General features: G+C 43.5%; 1 protein-coding gene across 50 annotated transcripts in view; it reads left to right on the forward strand.

The window, feature by feature from the left end:
* TTN (titin) overlaps window positions 1-17,078 on the forward strand; it is a 307,843-nt gene that overhangs the window by 21,762 nt on the left and 269,003 nt on the right. For 44 of the 50 annotated variants that reach the window (XM_035133990.2, XM_035134229.2, XM_035134116.2 and 41 more), the window contains 18 exons: window positions 512-793; window positions 916-1,041; window positions 2,317-2,595; window positions 2,912-2,980; window positions 3,788-4,046; window positions 4,513-4,573; window positions 4,682-4,891; window positions 6,315-6,457; window positions 7,943-8,145; window positions 8,293-8,523; window positions 9,855-10,099; window positions 11,011-11,234; window positions 11,340-11,504; window positions 11,602-11,770; window positions 12,191-13,881; window positions 13,985-14,266; window positions 14,893-15,159; window positions 16,718-16,990. In XM_035133990.2, coding sequence (XP_034989881.2) covers window positions 512-793; window positions 916-1,041; window positions 2,317-2,595; window positions 2,912-2,980; window positions 3,788-4,046; window positions 4,513-4,573; window positions 4,682-4,891; window positions 6,315-6,457; window positions 7,943-8,145; window positions 8,293-8,523; window positions 9,855-10,099; window positions 11,011-11,234; window positions 11,340-11,504; window positions 11,602-11,770; window positions 12,191-13,881; window positions 13,985-14,266; window positions 14,893-15,159; window positions 16,718-16,990 — 5,179 coding nt within the window. The remainder of the gene's footprint in view (window positions 1-511; window positions 794-915; window positions 1,042-2,316; window positions 2,596-2,911; window positions 2,981-3,787; window positions 4,047-4,512; window positions 4,574-4,681; window positions 4,892-6,314; window positions 6,458-7,942; window positions 8,146-8,292; window positions 8,524-9,854; window positions 10,100-11,010; window positions 11,235-11,339; window positions 11,505-11,601; window positions 11,771-12,190; window positions 13,882-13,984; window positions 14,267-14,892; window positions 15,160-16,717; window positions 16,991-17,078) is intronic. The other 6 variants (XM_035134281.2, XM_035134308.2, XM_035134211.2 and 3 more) reach the window with 5 other exon arrangements.

Here is a 17,078-nt window from a genome sequence, read left to right on the forward strand (position 1 = left end):
AAATTATCTGAAAAGCTAGTACGTTTGTACATACATCTTTTTATCCGTAAATCTTCGTTTGCATTGAACTTTATATATATATATGGGTTTCAGAAAATGCTATTCTTTCTGTATGCATATATACATATACACAAGTATCCAATCGGAGCAGACCCCTAGAAGGAGGGAAATGCTCACAATTGGTCTTCAAATACAGTATTTGAACATTTCATATGAGACATACTGTATTTGTGCATTTATCTGTCTGCATAGTGTACAGTGCAATCTGCCATCTTCCATCCTCCATATCCAGAGATTTCAAATGGACTTTTCAATTTGTATTCAAGGAAAAGGAGCTCCAGAATACATGGGGCCATAATGTATACATATGATAGTAGTGAAACATAAACATGGAATACAGAAGCACCTGGATTATGGACAGCCAGATAAGCCTGCATGAATGTCTTCTGTGCTAGCCATTCCATGTCAGTAACCTAGATATGTGCTGGTGTTCTGTAAATGTTACCTTTAGATTGGTGTTGGCAAAAGAGCGGAAGCTGTAGCCACAGTTGTTCACGCGGTTGATCAAGCACGCACTAGAGAACCAAGAGAGGCAGATTATGCGGAAGAAGCTTATTCGGAACAGGCAGCTTTGGAACTTGGATACAAAGAACAAACTTTAGCACGACACGTTGTTGAGTTGCCTCCAGAACATCATGTGGTCACCAGAGTAGTGAAAACCGAGGACATTCACGTTCCTCCTGAGAGGCACATAACCGCTGCTGAAAAAATGGGGATGTCTGTCTCAACACAGGTTAGGCTCCCGTTTATAGCCACGCAGCCATTCCGATGGCTGCTGGAAAATATTTGTTTCTGTTTCGTCCGCTCGGTATGCGCCATGCTATGCTCAACAAAACGTTTTGTCGGTTAATGTAGATTAAAAGGACCTCCGAAACGTCCGTCGAAAAATCAATCCATGTGGAACACACACGTCCCCGCACAGCAAGCCCTCATTTTACAGTTTCAAAAATTTCTGTTCCTAAACCAGATCACACTTATGAGGTAAGAGGAGGAGGAGGAGGAGGAGGAGTAAGGGTGTGTCAGGCAAACAGCCACATCACCGGAAACAAGCACTATGTGTGCTTCTGTATGCAGATCCGAGTTCAAAGTGGCCGATATGCAAGGGTAATGAGGAGGTTTGTTTGTGGATCTTGCCCATAAATCATTCCTTGTCTCCTCCCAATCTAATATGAAAACACCTCAGGAAAAGATGTGGCATTCTTTAATATTTTATTGGGCTGTTCTCTCTTAAAATACTGCAGATCTATCTGCATAAGGAGTCTGTAAAATCATCTGATAAACTCCATTTTCTGAATCATTATTTCATAATCATACTAGATATTGTCCATAAAGGGACAATAAGGTAGTGGTGGGGAGGAAAAGAATCCTGAACAAAATGCTACGTGCCTGGCATACACCTTTCTTCTCAAGAAGTGTAGAGAATTCTCTCTAAATGCTCACCCCATGCATTAATCAAATAATTCCCAAAATGAAACCATTTATTCTTTCTTCCTCAATGGTTCTGCTGCATACTAAATCAGTTTAGGAATTAACGTACTACACCTACATAATCCATACTATATCATACGTCTCTGCTAGTACTTTATGCTTTTGCAGTACTTTAATCTTCCTCTTTTTCCACTCCTTGTTGACATTTTAATTGTCTCCTTTACAGGCCTCATCTAATGATCCCATCTAATTCATTTTTAGAGTTTAGATTTGTGTTATCTCTTTGTCTTTACATTATGAATTGCACCCTTTTTAAAAAAAAAGCCTCAAGTACATGTAAATAATGCAAAAATGTTTGGAATTTACTGTAACATTGCTCCCAAATAAAATACAGATAGGTACTGGATACCTAATGTAACAATCTGGGCATTTTAACTGAAAGGGAATTAGCAGCCTAACTCTGTATGTTTGAATATTTACAATGATATCATTTGAATTTCTATCAAACAAGCCTAGAAGTCACATGACGTCTACAAGACTTCTGACTGCTTAATAGCAAATCTGGAATGGTTTTAATTTGAATAATGCCAAAATAACAAAACATGATTTTGCATTATTTCAAAAACTGTAACAGCTAATTGTCAGTAGACATAAAAGAATTAATCACTTCTTATTTTTCAAAAACTGCCCATTACAATAAAAAGTGCTGGTGCTTTTCTTTCTTCTCTCTCTCTCTTTCTCTTTACGTGTATTTGCTTGGGTAATACATTGTGCACCTATTGCAGAAAAGTAGCAAAGTGGTAACTCTCTTTCTCTTGGGTTGGTTAGGTTTCAATAGCAGGATCTGCTATAGCTACTCTGCAAAAGGAGTTGTCAGCAACTTCTGTTCCAAAGATCACCAAGCCTGTGAGGCCTCCTCTTGCAAAGTCACCCGAACCCAGGATGCTGCCGGAGAAAGTAGCCTCCCCGCAGTTTCCTTTTGTAGAGGCAGCTGACACCTATCAGACGCGTTATGGTGCTGAAATGAAGAGGGAAATGGGTGTGAGCATGACAGGTGGCCTGGTGCAACGGGAACGTGTTGAATTAATGCAAGAAGGCGAACCAGAGGTTTGTCACTAAGGTCACCCCCAACCATCTTGATTTGCATCCGGAGTAACCCGATGTGTTTACAACTCTCCTCCATTACCAGCCTCTTCCCCACCCCCCTTGACAATATCTCTCCCCCTACTGACCTTTGTGTACCATGTGTTGGTGGTTTTTTTTTTGTCTTGCACCATTCATCTCTAAAGAACCTAACATCACTTTGTCACAGCAAGCAGCGAAGAAGGACGGGCAAGGAGTCTTACTTCCACTCGCATGCATGATGCCCTTGTCTTCCTCAGCCTTGCGTGTCCTGTATTAACTTGGCTTTATATATCCCTAGGTGATTGAAGCTGCTAGAGTTCCTGCGGTACCAGTAGAAGTTCCTGCCACACCTCCATCCATAGTAACAGTAAGTGATGGATGCGCAGCACTTTTCCGACTGTAATCTGCTCTGTTATTTTCCTTCCTTCCGTCCCACATTCAAAATACGATGAAGCTCTGGTGCCATCTAGTGTATGTAGTCAGTGGGATGAAAAGCAAAATCAATCAGTAGATGTTTTGCAGCTAGTCATATAAAATGTCAGCTGTATGTTGGGTAGCTTCCAACATAAAGAAAAACATAATAAAACATTAAACATTTTTTTTAAAAAACCTTCCCTGCCTTCATATGTCTTCTAAAGCAGGGTTTCCCAAACTTGGGCTTCCAGCTGTTTTTGGACTACAATTCCCATCATCCCTGACCGCTACTCCTGGTAGCTAGGGATGGTGGGAGTTGTAGTCCAAAAACAGCTGGAGGCCCAAGTTTGGGAAACCCTGTTCTAAAGGTTGTAGAGTTACTTATCTCTTTGGCTTGGGGGTCACATAACTCCTTACCTTCCAACATTTCTCCGATGAAATTAGGGATGTCCTAAGGAAAAGCAGGACATTTGGGGATCAAATATGAAATTGTTGCATGCAAGGGGTATCCCCCCCCCATTCAGTTCAATGGAGGGAGCAGACACAAAGCACAGAAGAATGCTCATATGGCTTTGTTCCCTTGGCTGAAATGGCTTGTTCAGTTTCTATGCGGTGATCTTAGTAGGAGCATCAATTTAAATCCAAGTTTAGTCATTTTAAAGCAAAGGGCTATTTTCCTGCACTTCTTAAAAACACCATTGATTGTGAGCAGGGAAATTATATGAATTTGTGTGTGTGTGCGTGTGTCTGTGTTATCTAGGTCCTGAAAAATGTGACCGTCATGGAGGGAGAGTCTGTCACTCTGGAATGCCGCATCTCTGCTTATCCAGCACCAACTGTTTCGTGGTACAGAGAAGACTATCGCATCGAGAGTTCCATAGATTTTCAGATCAGCTTTGAGGCAGGAGTCGCTCGCCTTGTGATTCGAGAAGCTTTTGCAGAAGACAGCGGAAGATTTACTTGCACTGCTACCAATGAGGCAGGAAGTGTAAGCACTTCATGCCACCTGACTGTACAAGGCAAGTACAGAAAAAATAACAGAGGGGAGGCTTTATTTACAATAGCTGACAGGTGGGCACTGCCCCCTTAATGAGAATGTTTTCTGGGTATCTTAAGTAGATGGCTGAGTAAACTACAGTATGAAGTAACTTTGGTTCTATGCACACAGTTAGTTAACAAAGAAGGGTCTAAAACCATGATTTTGTCCTGGTTTGATTTAACTAACTGTGGTTTAGGGAAAACAACACAGTTTCCTATACTTGGACATAACAGGAAATGATAGTTTGTGGGAAACAATGACTGGAAAGAGAAGGGGAGCATGTAAACCTGAGGCGTATGCCTACTTGGCCTCATAATGCTAAGCCATAGTTTAGCATTTCATCTAAATTAGGTCACAAAGTTCCTCAGTATCTGACCTCCTCAGAAGTGCCAATTCCCCATCATGGAAAGTATACTGACATCAGTATTATTATTATTTTATAATAGTCTCAGAAGAGTTTGAGAGCAAGGAAGCTGTTTCTGCAAAAGTGATCACAGAAGAAAAACGGTAATGATTTTCAAAAGTGTTTGGATTGTGGTGACTCCTTTCATACTTAGCGCCTGATGGATCGTGACATTTGCATTTTACCTTTTCCCCCTGTGATTGCTCTTCTAGCTACGTGGAGTCAAAAGATGTAGTGATGGCTGAGGTCACTGCTGCAGAAGAAATATCTGGAGAACCTGCTGCTCCATTCTTTGTACGGAAACCGACCGTACAGAAGTTAATTGAAGGTGGATGTGTCATTTTTGAGTGCCAAGTTGGGGGCAACCCAAAGCCACATGTTTACTGGAAGAAAGCTGGGCTTCCTCTTACGACAGGCTACAGGTACAGTATGAATTCTACAGTTGTGTGCACTGTCTACATCAGGCATTCCCAGACTTTGGCCCTCCAGATGTTTTGCACTACAATTCCCATCTTCCCCGGCAACTGGTCCTGTTAGCTAGGGATCATGGGAGTTGTAGGCCAAAACATCTGGAGGGCCACAGTTTGGGGATGCCTGGTCTACATGATATGATACCTAGACACAAAACAATTTGTTTGCTCTGCAGTACGGCTCAACTGCTGCAAGATTGGTTATATCCAATCTTGGGTGAACAGAAGGCAGCTTGCTCAATGCATCTCCCCCCCTCCTCTTTGCAGCCATTTATATGCCCCTCTCTTTAAACCCTTCCTCATTGTCAAAATGAGCTATGAAACACCCCAGAGCTGTGACTAATGCAGCTGCAGCAGGCATGGGATAACTGTACAAAATCAGGGAAGGGAACAGAGTACAAGATTCTTCCACCCAATTTTGGGTGATTTGCTTTGTGCTGCACAACCCACACTGCTCAACAGACCCTCCAGACACCCTGGAGAGATAGGGGAAGAGAAAGATCTGTTGTGCACGATCATTTCCATTCATCAGTGTTAGGTACAACACACAGATTTCCTTTCAATGAAGAGAAAGAGTTGTTTTGCTTCAAGTCTCCACTAGGAGATCCTCTAAGCATCCGTTGCACTCTTGACAAGGAGATGTTGGCCACCCAGAGTGGAGCAGCCCAGGGAATGAACAGATGGGCAGTTGGGCTCCTAGCCACTCAAAGTCAGGGTGGAGAGGCATGGTTTTTGTGACCCCCTGGATCTGTGCCCTTCGATGGGCAAGAACCTGGCCATCCCCTAGGTACACCCCTGCTTACTGAAACCAGGTCAAAATTAGCATGGTAGTGTGATCTTGGCATCTCAGACCTGACTCAAATGTTCAAACACTGTAGATGGACTGTATCATTTCAGGATAAGGATGCCCTGCCCTCCACATCAGAAACATGCTGAATGTGGATAGTTAGCTGATTGGACAAAAAACTAGGATGGAATCTTCTTCTTAACATAGTGGCTCTTTGCACCAAGAGAACTTTTGATGTGGGAGACCATGTGGACCCTAATCTGCATTGGAAGAGTCTTGAGAGCATTATCAGTGCTGGTCCAATACATTTTTCTGCCTGAAGCAGAGTGCCAAATGTCACCCCATTCTCATACTAGGGCCAGCACTTGGATAAGTCTTGCTGCACCATTAATTTCTGCCTTCTTCTGTTCCCCTACATTTCTCAACTACACCTTGCTGCATGCTAGGGCCAACCCTGAACACTGGACCACACGTTTTTCTTGAAGTGATGAATCAGCAGCTCCCCATCACAGATGTTAGACTTTCATAGCCTGTTATGCCTTTGGAATTGTTTGTTCTTATGGTTGTTCTTTTCTTATGTTCCCAAAGATACAAAGTGCTTCATAAAAAAGAGACTGGGGAATGCAGACTTGAAATTTCGATGACTTTTGCCGACGATGCCGGAGAATACACTATTGTCGTTCGCAACAAACATGGGGAAGTTTCTGCATCAGCTTCCTTACTGGAAGAAGGTATGTGAGTAGGGAATTTGGGGTTGATGGGCATATTTGCAAAGTGGCATTTGCTAGTTTGTTCTGTTGTTCTATAAAATGCTTCCTAATTTCAGAGAGGGTATGGGGCCCTCTAGGCATGAGGAAAGGCCTCTGTGGGTGTATCGGTGCCCATGGGCACTGCATTGGAAAACTTCAGGCAAGGAGACACTGTTGTTGTCTAAGAATTGACAAAGTCACAACAGGGGTGGGTCTACTATGAAACTAATGGAGCTTAAGGTTCAGGGCCCCTAATCCTGGAGGGGCCCCAGAAGCTACTTTAGTCTATATTGCTTAAATGGTTGGGTTCCAGAAGGCCCAATATGAATACCGTAACTACAAATGATTACTTTTTTGTTGTTGTATCTATTTCAACAATTGCAAAATTTGAGAGTCCATAGCACACATTGGCGTGCAGTGAATATTTTTGTAGGGGGACCGTTAGGGCCAAGGCACCAGGTTGCAAGGGCAATTTGGAGGGGGGGTTGTGTGTGGGAGCATCATACCTCCCTCCACGTTGGAGCACCACGCTTCCCTCCCTAAGGCAGGCAGAAGCTCCCCAGGCTTTGGGAAGGAGACACTAGACCAGGCATCCCCAGACTTCGGCCCTCCAGATATTTTGGACTACAATTCCCATCTTCCCCAACCACTGGTCCTGTTAGCTAGGGATCATGGGAGTTGTAGGCCAAAACATCTGGGGGGCCACAGTTTGGGGATGCCTGCGCTAGGCTTTAATACTTTAATACTCTAATTCACTGGGAACATTTAGAGGACTAGCCTTGACCCGTAGTCCACTGACCGCACACCACTGTAGCACTGATGTCGTCAATGTGTGGTGATCTGTCATGGAACAACCCCATTGAAGAAGACAACAGTTGCCCAGACCTCATTGCTTGTTGCCAAGGGGCCCCCATGACAGTTCAAGCTTCAGGGCCCCCCAAATGTAGGTCTCCCGCTTGTCACAATTGCCCAGCTTGTCCAGATTAACATGGCAAGAAGTGACAAGGGTTTCTTACACACTGTACAAGAGCAAAGATCCCTGGAATTTATAAAGTAATAGCTGAATATGGCAATGAGAGTTAACATACAGTACGTGTCGGCTAATCTTAGATGTTGACTTAACCAGGGATTGCTTAACATTTTAGTATCAGAACACAGCATTGGAAATTTGTGCTTGTTACCTTGCATCTGATCCATACTTTTTCCAACATATATTTGGCACAATCACTGAGACCTAACAATTCACACGTGAGCCCCAGCAAATCACTTAGGGGCCTCTGTTTTAAAGCATTCATTAAAAAGGCATTCTAATTATAATGCAACTATAAAGGAAGGGCAGAATCAGTGTCCCCAACTCAGCACAAAAATATTATGTTTTGGGACCCTTTCCCCCCATCAAACTAGCACTCAGATGGCAACATGTACTCATATGTCCATTTACTAAAATGAGTATATTTTTACCTTTAGCTGACTATGAGGTCTACCTAAAATCTCAAGAAACACTCTATCAAACCCAAGTAACTGCATATGTACAAGAGCCTAAAGTGGCTGTAGTAGCCCCACCGCCTTTGTATGCCGACTACGAAAAAGAATATGAAAAAGAACAAGCTCTAATTATGAAGAAAATGGCAAAAGATACTGTGCTCGTCAGAACTTTTGCTGAAGAACAGGTAAGTCGCTTGAAGTAGCCATTTATAATTTCAAGGCGTTTCAGTTCTGTTTTGCTTCTTTCTTTTGCTTTGTGGTTGTCCTAAGAACTGAAATATAACCCCCATTAAATAGACTGAACAATTCTTTTCTTCTTGTTGTTGTTGTAGGAATTTCACATTTCCTCCTTTGAAGAAAGACTTATCAAAGAAATTGAATACAGAATTATTAAGACCACCTTGGAGGAACTCCTTGAAGAAGACGGAGAAGAAATGGTGGTAGATGTTTCTGAATCCGAAACAGTGGAAGCGGAATTTGAAATGAGGCTGAAGAATTACCGCATCCTTGAGGGAAGTGGTGTGACCTTCCATTGCAAGATGACTGGATATCCTTTGCCCAAGGTATGTATTGCCATACATGTGGAGGAAAAACTGGAACACGTAGCAGAGTTCCCAAAAATAGACCAGAGGCAATTGTACTTCAGCAGGGCTTTTACTTGCTACTGAAGGCAAATAAGCATAATGGTCACAAATCCAGTACATTCAGGATTGGCACAGTCCATAAAAATCCAGTTTCAGCACTTACAAAGCTTATAAACTTATAACAAGACTAAACCTTAACCCTAAGCATACTATGTTCAGAACACCCCACCCATAGCTGCCAAGTCTCCCGTATTCCCCGGGAAACCCCAATTTTTCCAGCTGTCCCCAGCCGAAAAAACAGATTTTTTTGTTTTTCCCCTGGTTTATTCTGGCACGGCGGCCATTTTGGAACTGGGCGGAGCATGCTCAGAAGCGACTTTTGATGCTGCTTTGCCCAGTTCCAAAATGGCTGCAGCGCGACTTCTGGTGTGGCGACTTCTGGTGTGGCGACTTCTGGTGTGGCGACCAGTTCCAAAATGGCGGCAGCGTTTCTTCCGGTTTGCTACTTCTGGTCCAGTCCCTTATTTCTCAGGCCAGAACTTGGCAGGTATGACCACGCCAGAAGGAAGAGAGATAGAAAGAGAAAGTAAAACCCAGGCTCCTTCTGGCCTATATTTATAGTCAGCATGACCTTAATTGGAAAAGATAAGACAGCTAGTTCAAGCCAGCTGTACTCAGCTTCTCTGAAGATATAACCCATACAATCTGTACTCAGCTTCTCTGAAGATATAACCCATACAATCATGGAGTTTATTTCACACAGAGAAGCTTCTAGAAACTTCCAGAACCCTCTTGAATTAATCAGAATAGGAAAGATCTCTATACATCAGATCAATACTTTCTGCACTAAGAAATGCAAACTGACGTGTGTGTGTGTGTGTGTGTGTGTGTGTGTACTTTACAACAGTGTGCTATTTGTATGCCTCCCACCATCACCAGTTAAATCATGTTTGTATAGGGGACATTTCTTCATTCATCTGACTGCAACAGGAAAACCAATTTGCAAAATTAAGACCTTTCATAGTTTACAAAAGTAACACGTCTGACGTTTTGCACACAGCTAGATGAAAACAGATATAATTTGAGGAAGCTTTATTTTACTGTTTCCGTTCTTTAAGTTCGGCGTGCCTTTTCATGTATTGTAAAGAAAGAAAAAGGAAAGAGAGAACACATATCCACACATTTTCATCTTACCAAACCAACTACTAAGAGTGTGAAAATCAACTGAGCATGTCATGGGAAATTTTAGGACATTTATAGGGAACCTCATTCTTGCCACCTACATAGTTTTGCAATTTTTTTTAATGCAGATTGCATGGTACAAGGATGGCAAGCGTATCAAGCATGGAGACCACTACCACATGGAGGTTCTACAAGATGGCAGAGCCAGCCTGCGTTTACCTGTTGTCTTACCGGAAGATGAAGGCATTTATACCGTCTTTGCCAGTAACTTAAAAGGAAATGCCATATGTTCTGCAAAATTATACGTTGAGCCTGTTGGACCAACTGGGTCTCCAGGTTATATCCCATCTCCTGAAATGATTAGAAGATATCGGTAAGAATCTATTTTATTTTTTATTTATTCAGTCATTCATTCATTTATTTAGTAAATTTATATACACCCTTCTTCATAAGATCTCAGGGCGGTTCGCAGAAAAGAATACAAGATAAAAACACAAGTAAATTATTAGAACAAAACAGCAAAACAATAACCACCTCCTTCCCACAGACACATTTAAAAGGTTGCAGAATGTTAATCAGCCAAAGGCCTGGTTGAAAAGGAATGTTTTCACCTGGCGCCTAAAAATATACAATGAAGGCGCCAGGCGAACCTCCCTGGGGAGAGCATTCCACAAACAGTGAGCCACTACAGAGAAGGTCTGTTCTCATGTGGCCACCCTCTGGAGCTCATGTGGAGGAGGCACATGAAAAAGGGCTTCAGATGATGAATGCAGAGTATGGTACAGTTTATATGGGGAGAGACGGTCCTTGAGGTATTGCAGGCCTGAGCTGTTTAAGGCTTTATAGGTCATAACCAGCTTGAATTGGGCCTGGAAGCTAATTGGCAGCCAGTGCAGAATAAGTCACATCCCCGAGTTAGTCTGGGGAGAGGAGTGGCCCACTAGATTATAGCCAAAACACAGGTGGTGACCCTGTAGCCCTACATATGTTGTTGGACTACAGTTCCCCCTCATCCTTGACCCTTGGTCATGCTGGCTGGGGCTGATGGGAAATCGAGTCCAGTAACACCTGGAAAGCTACAGGTTCACTATCCCCTGGTCTAGGATGACTGTGGCCACATACAAGCAGTAGTTTGTATGTCCCACAACACAGCACTCTCTAATTAATTGACATACAGCCTGTATGGCTATAATGGAATTACTAAACGGAGGTTCCCTGTAGGTTGCTACATTTCAGATATCATTGGTAGCATGTGCTTAATAGGATGGTTTGTTATCTTTGCAGGTCTCTCTCTCCTCGCTCCCCAAGCCGCTCCCCTGCCCGCAGTTCCCCTTCACGCTCACCTGCACGGAGACTGGAGGAGACGGACGAAGCACAGCTGGAGAGGTTGTACAAGCCAGTGTTCGTCTTGAAGCCAACCTCATTTAAATGTGCAGAAGGGCAGACGGCGAGATTTGACCTCAAAGTTGTGGGCAGACCCATGCCAGAGACATACTGGTTCCACAATGGTATGAAACTCGCCACTCGTCATGCAGCTCTTTGCAAAATCAAAGATTCACATTGAAGGAAAACAACACTCCGGTCTAAAATAATACGTATATTTATTTCCATAGGTCAACAAGTCCTTAATGATTATACACATAAAATAGTGATTAAGGAAGATGGCACGCAGTCGCTGATTATTGTTCCAGCTACACCTGATGATTCTGGGGAATGGGTTGTAATTGCCCAAAACAGAGCAGGCAAAACATCTATCACAATGACCTTGACAGTGGAAGGTATTTGATCTACCTCTTTTGGACATGGGTCTTTGATTACAGTAGTCTACCTCTTCAGTATCTTCATCTGATAACCTGTCATCTTCTTCTTTTTTAGCTAAGGAACACTTGGTGAGACCAGTGTTTGTAGAGAAGCTGAAGAACATGAGTGTTAAGGAGGGAAATAAACTGGAAATGAATGTGCGGGCCAGGGGTAACCCTAATCCTGACATTGTGTGGCTGAAGAACAGTGACATCATTGTACCCCACAAATATCCAAACATAAAGTGAGTCTTTATTTATTTTGTTCAGTAAATATATAACTAACTTGTTTAATCTGTAATGGAGTGAAAGAAATTATTTATTTGTATACATACACATGTACAAACGATGCCGTATGCAATGGCTACACTGCAATTGAAATATAACTCAATAAATGAGCAAGGAAATTAAGGAGAGTTACTTGTAAGATAAAATGAGCTCCACAGGGCTCTTGGCATCTCCAGCCGATGCTCCTACACCAGTTCAAGAACTTCCTCGGCACTAGTAAATAAGATATTGTGGGTGAGCAGGATTTTATGTAGATTTCAGTGAAATTCTCCAGCAGCATTTGTGAATTTGCTAACCATTAAAACAAAAAACAATTGCATTGTGACCGAAAAGCTCTACGGAGAGCAAATGTTTACTTTTGACACTCTGTGTTTCAGGATTGATGGAACAAAAGGAGAAGCTGCCCTGAAAATCGAGCACACTGTGAGACATGACGCTGCATGGTATACTGCGACAGCCATCAACAAAGCTGGACGTGACACTACACGGTGTAAAGTGAATGTTGAAGTTGAGCTCACCGAACCCGAACCAGAGAGGAGATTAATCATCCCCAAGGGGACTTACAAAGCAAAAGAGATTGCAGCACCAGAACTAGAACCTCTCCACTTGCGTTATGGTCAAGAGCAGTGGGAGGAAGGTGACCTTTATGACAAAGAAAAACAACAGAAGCCGTTTTTCAAGAAGAAGCTCACTTCCTTAAGGCTGAAGCGCTTTGGGCCAGCCCATTTTGAGTGCAGACTCACGCCGATTGGTGACCCAACCATGGTAGTGGAGTGGCTGCACGACGGCAAGCCCTTGGAGGCAGCCAACAGGCTTAGAATGATTAATGAATTTGGATATTGCAGCCTTGACTATGACGTATCCTATCCCAGAGACAGTGGAGTGATCACCTGCAGAGCCACAAACAAATATGGCACTGATCACACATCGGCGACACTCATTGTTAAGGATGAGAAGAGCCTTGTTGAAGAATCCCAACTGCCAGAAGGCAGGATGGGGCTGCAACGCATTGAAGAACTCGAGAGAATGGCCCATGAGGGTGCTCTTCATGGAGTGACAGAAGATCAGAAAGTCAAACAGAAGCCAGAAATAGTCTTGTTTCCTGAACCAGCAAGAGTTATTGAGGGTGAAATAGCACGGTTCCGCTGCCGGGTGACTGGTTATCCGCAGCCCAAAGTCAACTGGTACCTCAATGGCCAACTCATTCGTAAAAGCAAGAGGTTTAGACTCCGTTACGATGGAATCTATTACTTGGATATTGTGGACTGCAAATCCTACGATACAGGTGAAGTCAAAGTAGCTGCTGAAAACCCCGAAGGTGCAACAGAACACAAGGTGAAACTTGAGATTCAGCAGCGGGAAGATTTCAGATCCGTGCTTCGCCGAGCACCTGAGCCTAAGCATGAAGCTCCAGCAACGGAGCCTGGCAAACTTTTGTTTGACGTTCAAAAGGTCGACAAGCCCGTTGAGAAAACTACCAAGGAGGTGGTGACGCTTAAGAAGGCCGAGAAAGTGAGCCACGAAAAAGTGTCCGAAGAATCTGAAGAACTCCGCAGTAAATTCAAGCGCAGAACTGAGGAGGGCTATTTTGAAGCAATCACCGCGGTGGAGCTCAAATCTCGCAAGAAGGACGAGTCATATGAAGAGCTGCTTAAAAAGACAAAGGACGAACTTCTTCACTGGACCAAAGAGTTAACCGAGGAAGAGAAGAAAGCCCTGTTGGAAGAAGGCAAAATCACTATTCCAACCATCAAGCCAGAGAAGGTTCAACTCAGCCCCAGCATGGAGGCTCCCAAAATATTGGAACGCATCCAAAGCCAGACAGTTGGCCAAGGAAGTGATGCCCATTTCCGCGTCCGTGTGGTAGGCAAACCAGACCCAGAGTGCCAGTGGTTCAAAAATGGTGTGCAGATTGAGAGGTCAGATCGCATCTATTGGTTCTGGCCAGAAGATAATGTTTGTGAACTGGTCATCCGAGACGCAACAGCAGAGGACTCTGCCAGCATCATGGTGAAAGCCGTTAACATAGCCGGTGAAACCTCAAGTCATGCTTTCTTGTTAGTACAAGGTAATATCCCTTTCCAAAAGGGGGCCTCTTGCCCCCTTTCCAAAATGTTGTCTTCATATAATATTCATTCTCATCTTTTGGTCTCTCTTTATTTTCTCTGCAGCCAAGCAGCATATCACATTCACACAGACTTTACAAGATGTCACTGCTAAGGAGAAAGATTCGATGGCGACCTTTGAGTGTGAAACCTCCGAGCCTTTCGTTAAAGTGCAGTGGTACAAGAATGGTCTGGAGATTTCTTATGGAGACAAATACAGAACCCACTCTGACAGGAAGGCTCACTTCCTTTCGGTGCTAATGATTGATAAGTCCGATGAAGACGATTACAGCTGTGCCCTGGTGGAAGACGAGTCTGTAAAGACAACAGCCAAACTAATTGTAGAAGGTGAGGGCAAAGGTTACTCTAGTATACCGTAATTTCTATCTCAATCTCTCTTTATTACTATAGAAATATGGGTGGTGCTGTGTAATGGGTGGCATTTGGTGCAGGCTTCTCAGATCATAATTTCCCCAGTGGCCAGATCAAACAACTGGTCTGATCAGCTGCACATTCTGTGTAACTAATGAGCACTGAGCCCAAGTTCCTGATTCTTTAAGTCTTGGAAGGTTTGCAGAGACAAAGTGAAGCAAAAGCAAAATGAGTGCTTGGGCAATCATGTAACCATTCTGATGCCCAACCCTAGTCACTTTTAAAATAGCTAGCATTGCACTATTCAATTGGCCCATGGTTAAAAACAAACAACCCTGTTTTCAGGCTAGCTGGGGCTGATGGGAGTTTGGGGGAGGGGCTGCAGATTCTCCATCTTTGTATTTAAATAATTGACACATGGGCATAGCCCTAGATTAGCATAGAATGTACAAACATAAGAAGAGCCTGCTGGATCAGTCCACATTTTGAAAAGATGGAAATATTTTGAACTGGGCCTTCTTTTTAATCCAGTTGCTATTAAACATTATGGAACGTTCCGAAGTAATAAAATCACTTACTGAGATGTTTGCATCCGAATGCAGGTGCTGTGATTGAGTTTATTAAAGAACTGGAAGACATTGAAGTCCCAGAAACCTTCTCGGGGGAACTGGAATGCGAGCTTTCGCCTGAAGATGTCGAAGGGAAATGGTATCATAATGAGGTTGAGCTCAAACCCAGTAATAAGTATCTGATAACCTCACGCCGAGGTCGCCAAATCCTCACAGTTAAAGATGTTGCTAAAGAAGATCAAGGAGAATACAGCTTTGTGGCAGATGGGAAAAAGACCTCCTGTAAACTGAAGATGAAGCGTAAGTTGTTCTGCCTTCGAAATATTTGAGAGCAGGAGTGGGAAACCTTTTTCTCCCCCCCAGCACAAGGACCATATCCTATCATGAGTAGCCTTCCGTCATGCTAGTGGTGGGTGGAGCTGGAAACAGAGGCCAGAAGTGCAGATAGGTGGAACCACAAGTCTAGCTCTTGTCTTTGTGTAGTTCAACAATGGTGTGTGTGTGTGTGTGTGTGTGTGTGTGTGTGTGTGTGTGTACGCACACATTGTTATTATTATTATTGTTGTTGTTGTTGTTATTATTATTATTATTATTATTATTTCATTTCTGTCAGGGTAGTGTTGTAGGCTACTCCAGAGTAAAGACGCTCCACTCCTCCGTGTCTTTAAAGTCTTTATTGTGCATAGTATGTACAGGGCAAAGAGAGCTTCACGGAAACATGTCTAACTGCCTCCAGTAGATTCTCCCAATACCTCCCCCCTGAAACGTTTCCAACATAACAGTCTTGGCATTCCAAAGTGCCTCCCCTTTTGCCGGTGCACTTTGGATCTCCTGAGTTCCAGCAGGAATTTGAAAGGATGTCCCCTGGATGGCTCTCCCCTCGAAGATCCTGGATACTCCTCCTCCTCCCTTTCTGTCAACAAAGGTTGGTGGGCTGGCTCTCTGATGCTGCCAGAGCCTGGCCATCCAGTTTTCTGAGCCGTTCCCTTTCTTCCCCCTCCTCACTGCTGTCCACCTCATTGCTGGAGCTGTATCGTAAGGGATGTGGTCTTTCCCTGTACGACCCTTCCGTTACAATTTCTATACGACTTTATATTTTTAAGGGAAAAAAAACTCAAAGAGGTTTGCATCCTACATTAAAACATCAAATAAATCTATCCAGAACAAAACATGACAGAAGAAAGTCAGCTATAAAGTATACATTCAAAGCAGCATAATTAACAGGAAAGTAAAATATTATCTTGAAGATTGCAAAATAAAACATTACAAGGGTCAACTATAGAATGCACATTTAACGCGGCAAAGTTAACAAAACAAAATCTTAGAACATTTTGAAAGAAAACATTACTAAAGGAAGTCAAATATAAAATGGACATTTAAAAGAGCACAATTAGCAAGAAAATAAAACATTATCACAACCATAGCACTGCTGCTGTTGCTGCCAGCCCTGTCAATGATGGTTCATGGCAGGCTGTGGCTGTGGAAGTTCAGGCTCAGTGACCTGGGTCTGCACTAAGGTGGTCTCTGGCATCTTCAGCATCTTCAGCTTTTGTAGCTGGAGTCAGTCCGGGCTTTGCCCACCAAGACCACGTGGGAAAAGGTCTGTAATGCAGGGAGCGGGTCCCCCAGGACTCCCAACCAGGATGTCCTCGCACACAGCTCTCTGTCCAAGCAATCAAGAGACATTTTCAGAGTTCAAGGACACATTCCTGCCAGTCAAAGGCAACTGAGGAGCACCCAGAGCAGGGCTACTGACAGGTGCAGCCCGGCTAGGGGAGAAAGGTTCCCCATCCCTATTTTATTGAAGCTCCTGATCACTGTTTAATAACTTCTTGCTTCTCTTTCACATTCCATACAGCACGGCCTGTCGCTGTCCTTCAAGGTCTCGCTGACCAGAAAGTCTGCGAGGGCGACATTGTGCAACTTGAAGTGAAACTCTCCCAAGAAAACGTTGAAGGCGTCTGGATGAAGGATGGTGTCGAGATTCAACCAAGTGACCGTGTCCACATTGTAGTAGATAAGCAGTCACATATGTTGCTGGTGGAAGATGTCACAAAGGAAGACAGCGGAGCATACTCCTTCAACATCCCTAGCCTGCTCCTCTCAACCACTGGCCGTGTCACAGTCTATAGTAAGTGCCTGTGTTTAGGAAGTCGTGTAACAGAATGCAAGGCATAACTGTCCTGCGAAATTTGCTGCGCCAAGTGTGGGGAGGGCAG

The sequence above is a fragment of the Zootoca vivipara genome, chromosome 1 (genome assembly GCF_963506605.1).
Source record: "Zootoca vivipara chromosome 1, rZooViv1.1, whole genome shotgun sequence".
NCBI lineage: Eukaryota > Metazoa > Chordata > Lepidosauria > Squamata > Lacertidae > Zootoca > Zootoca vivipara.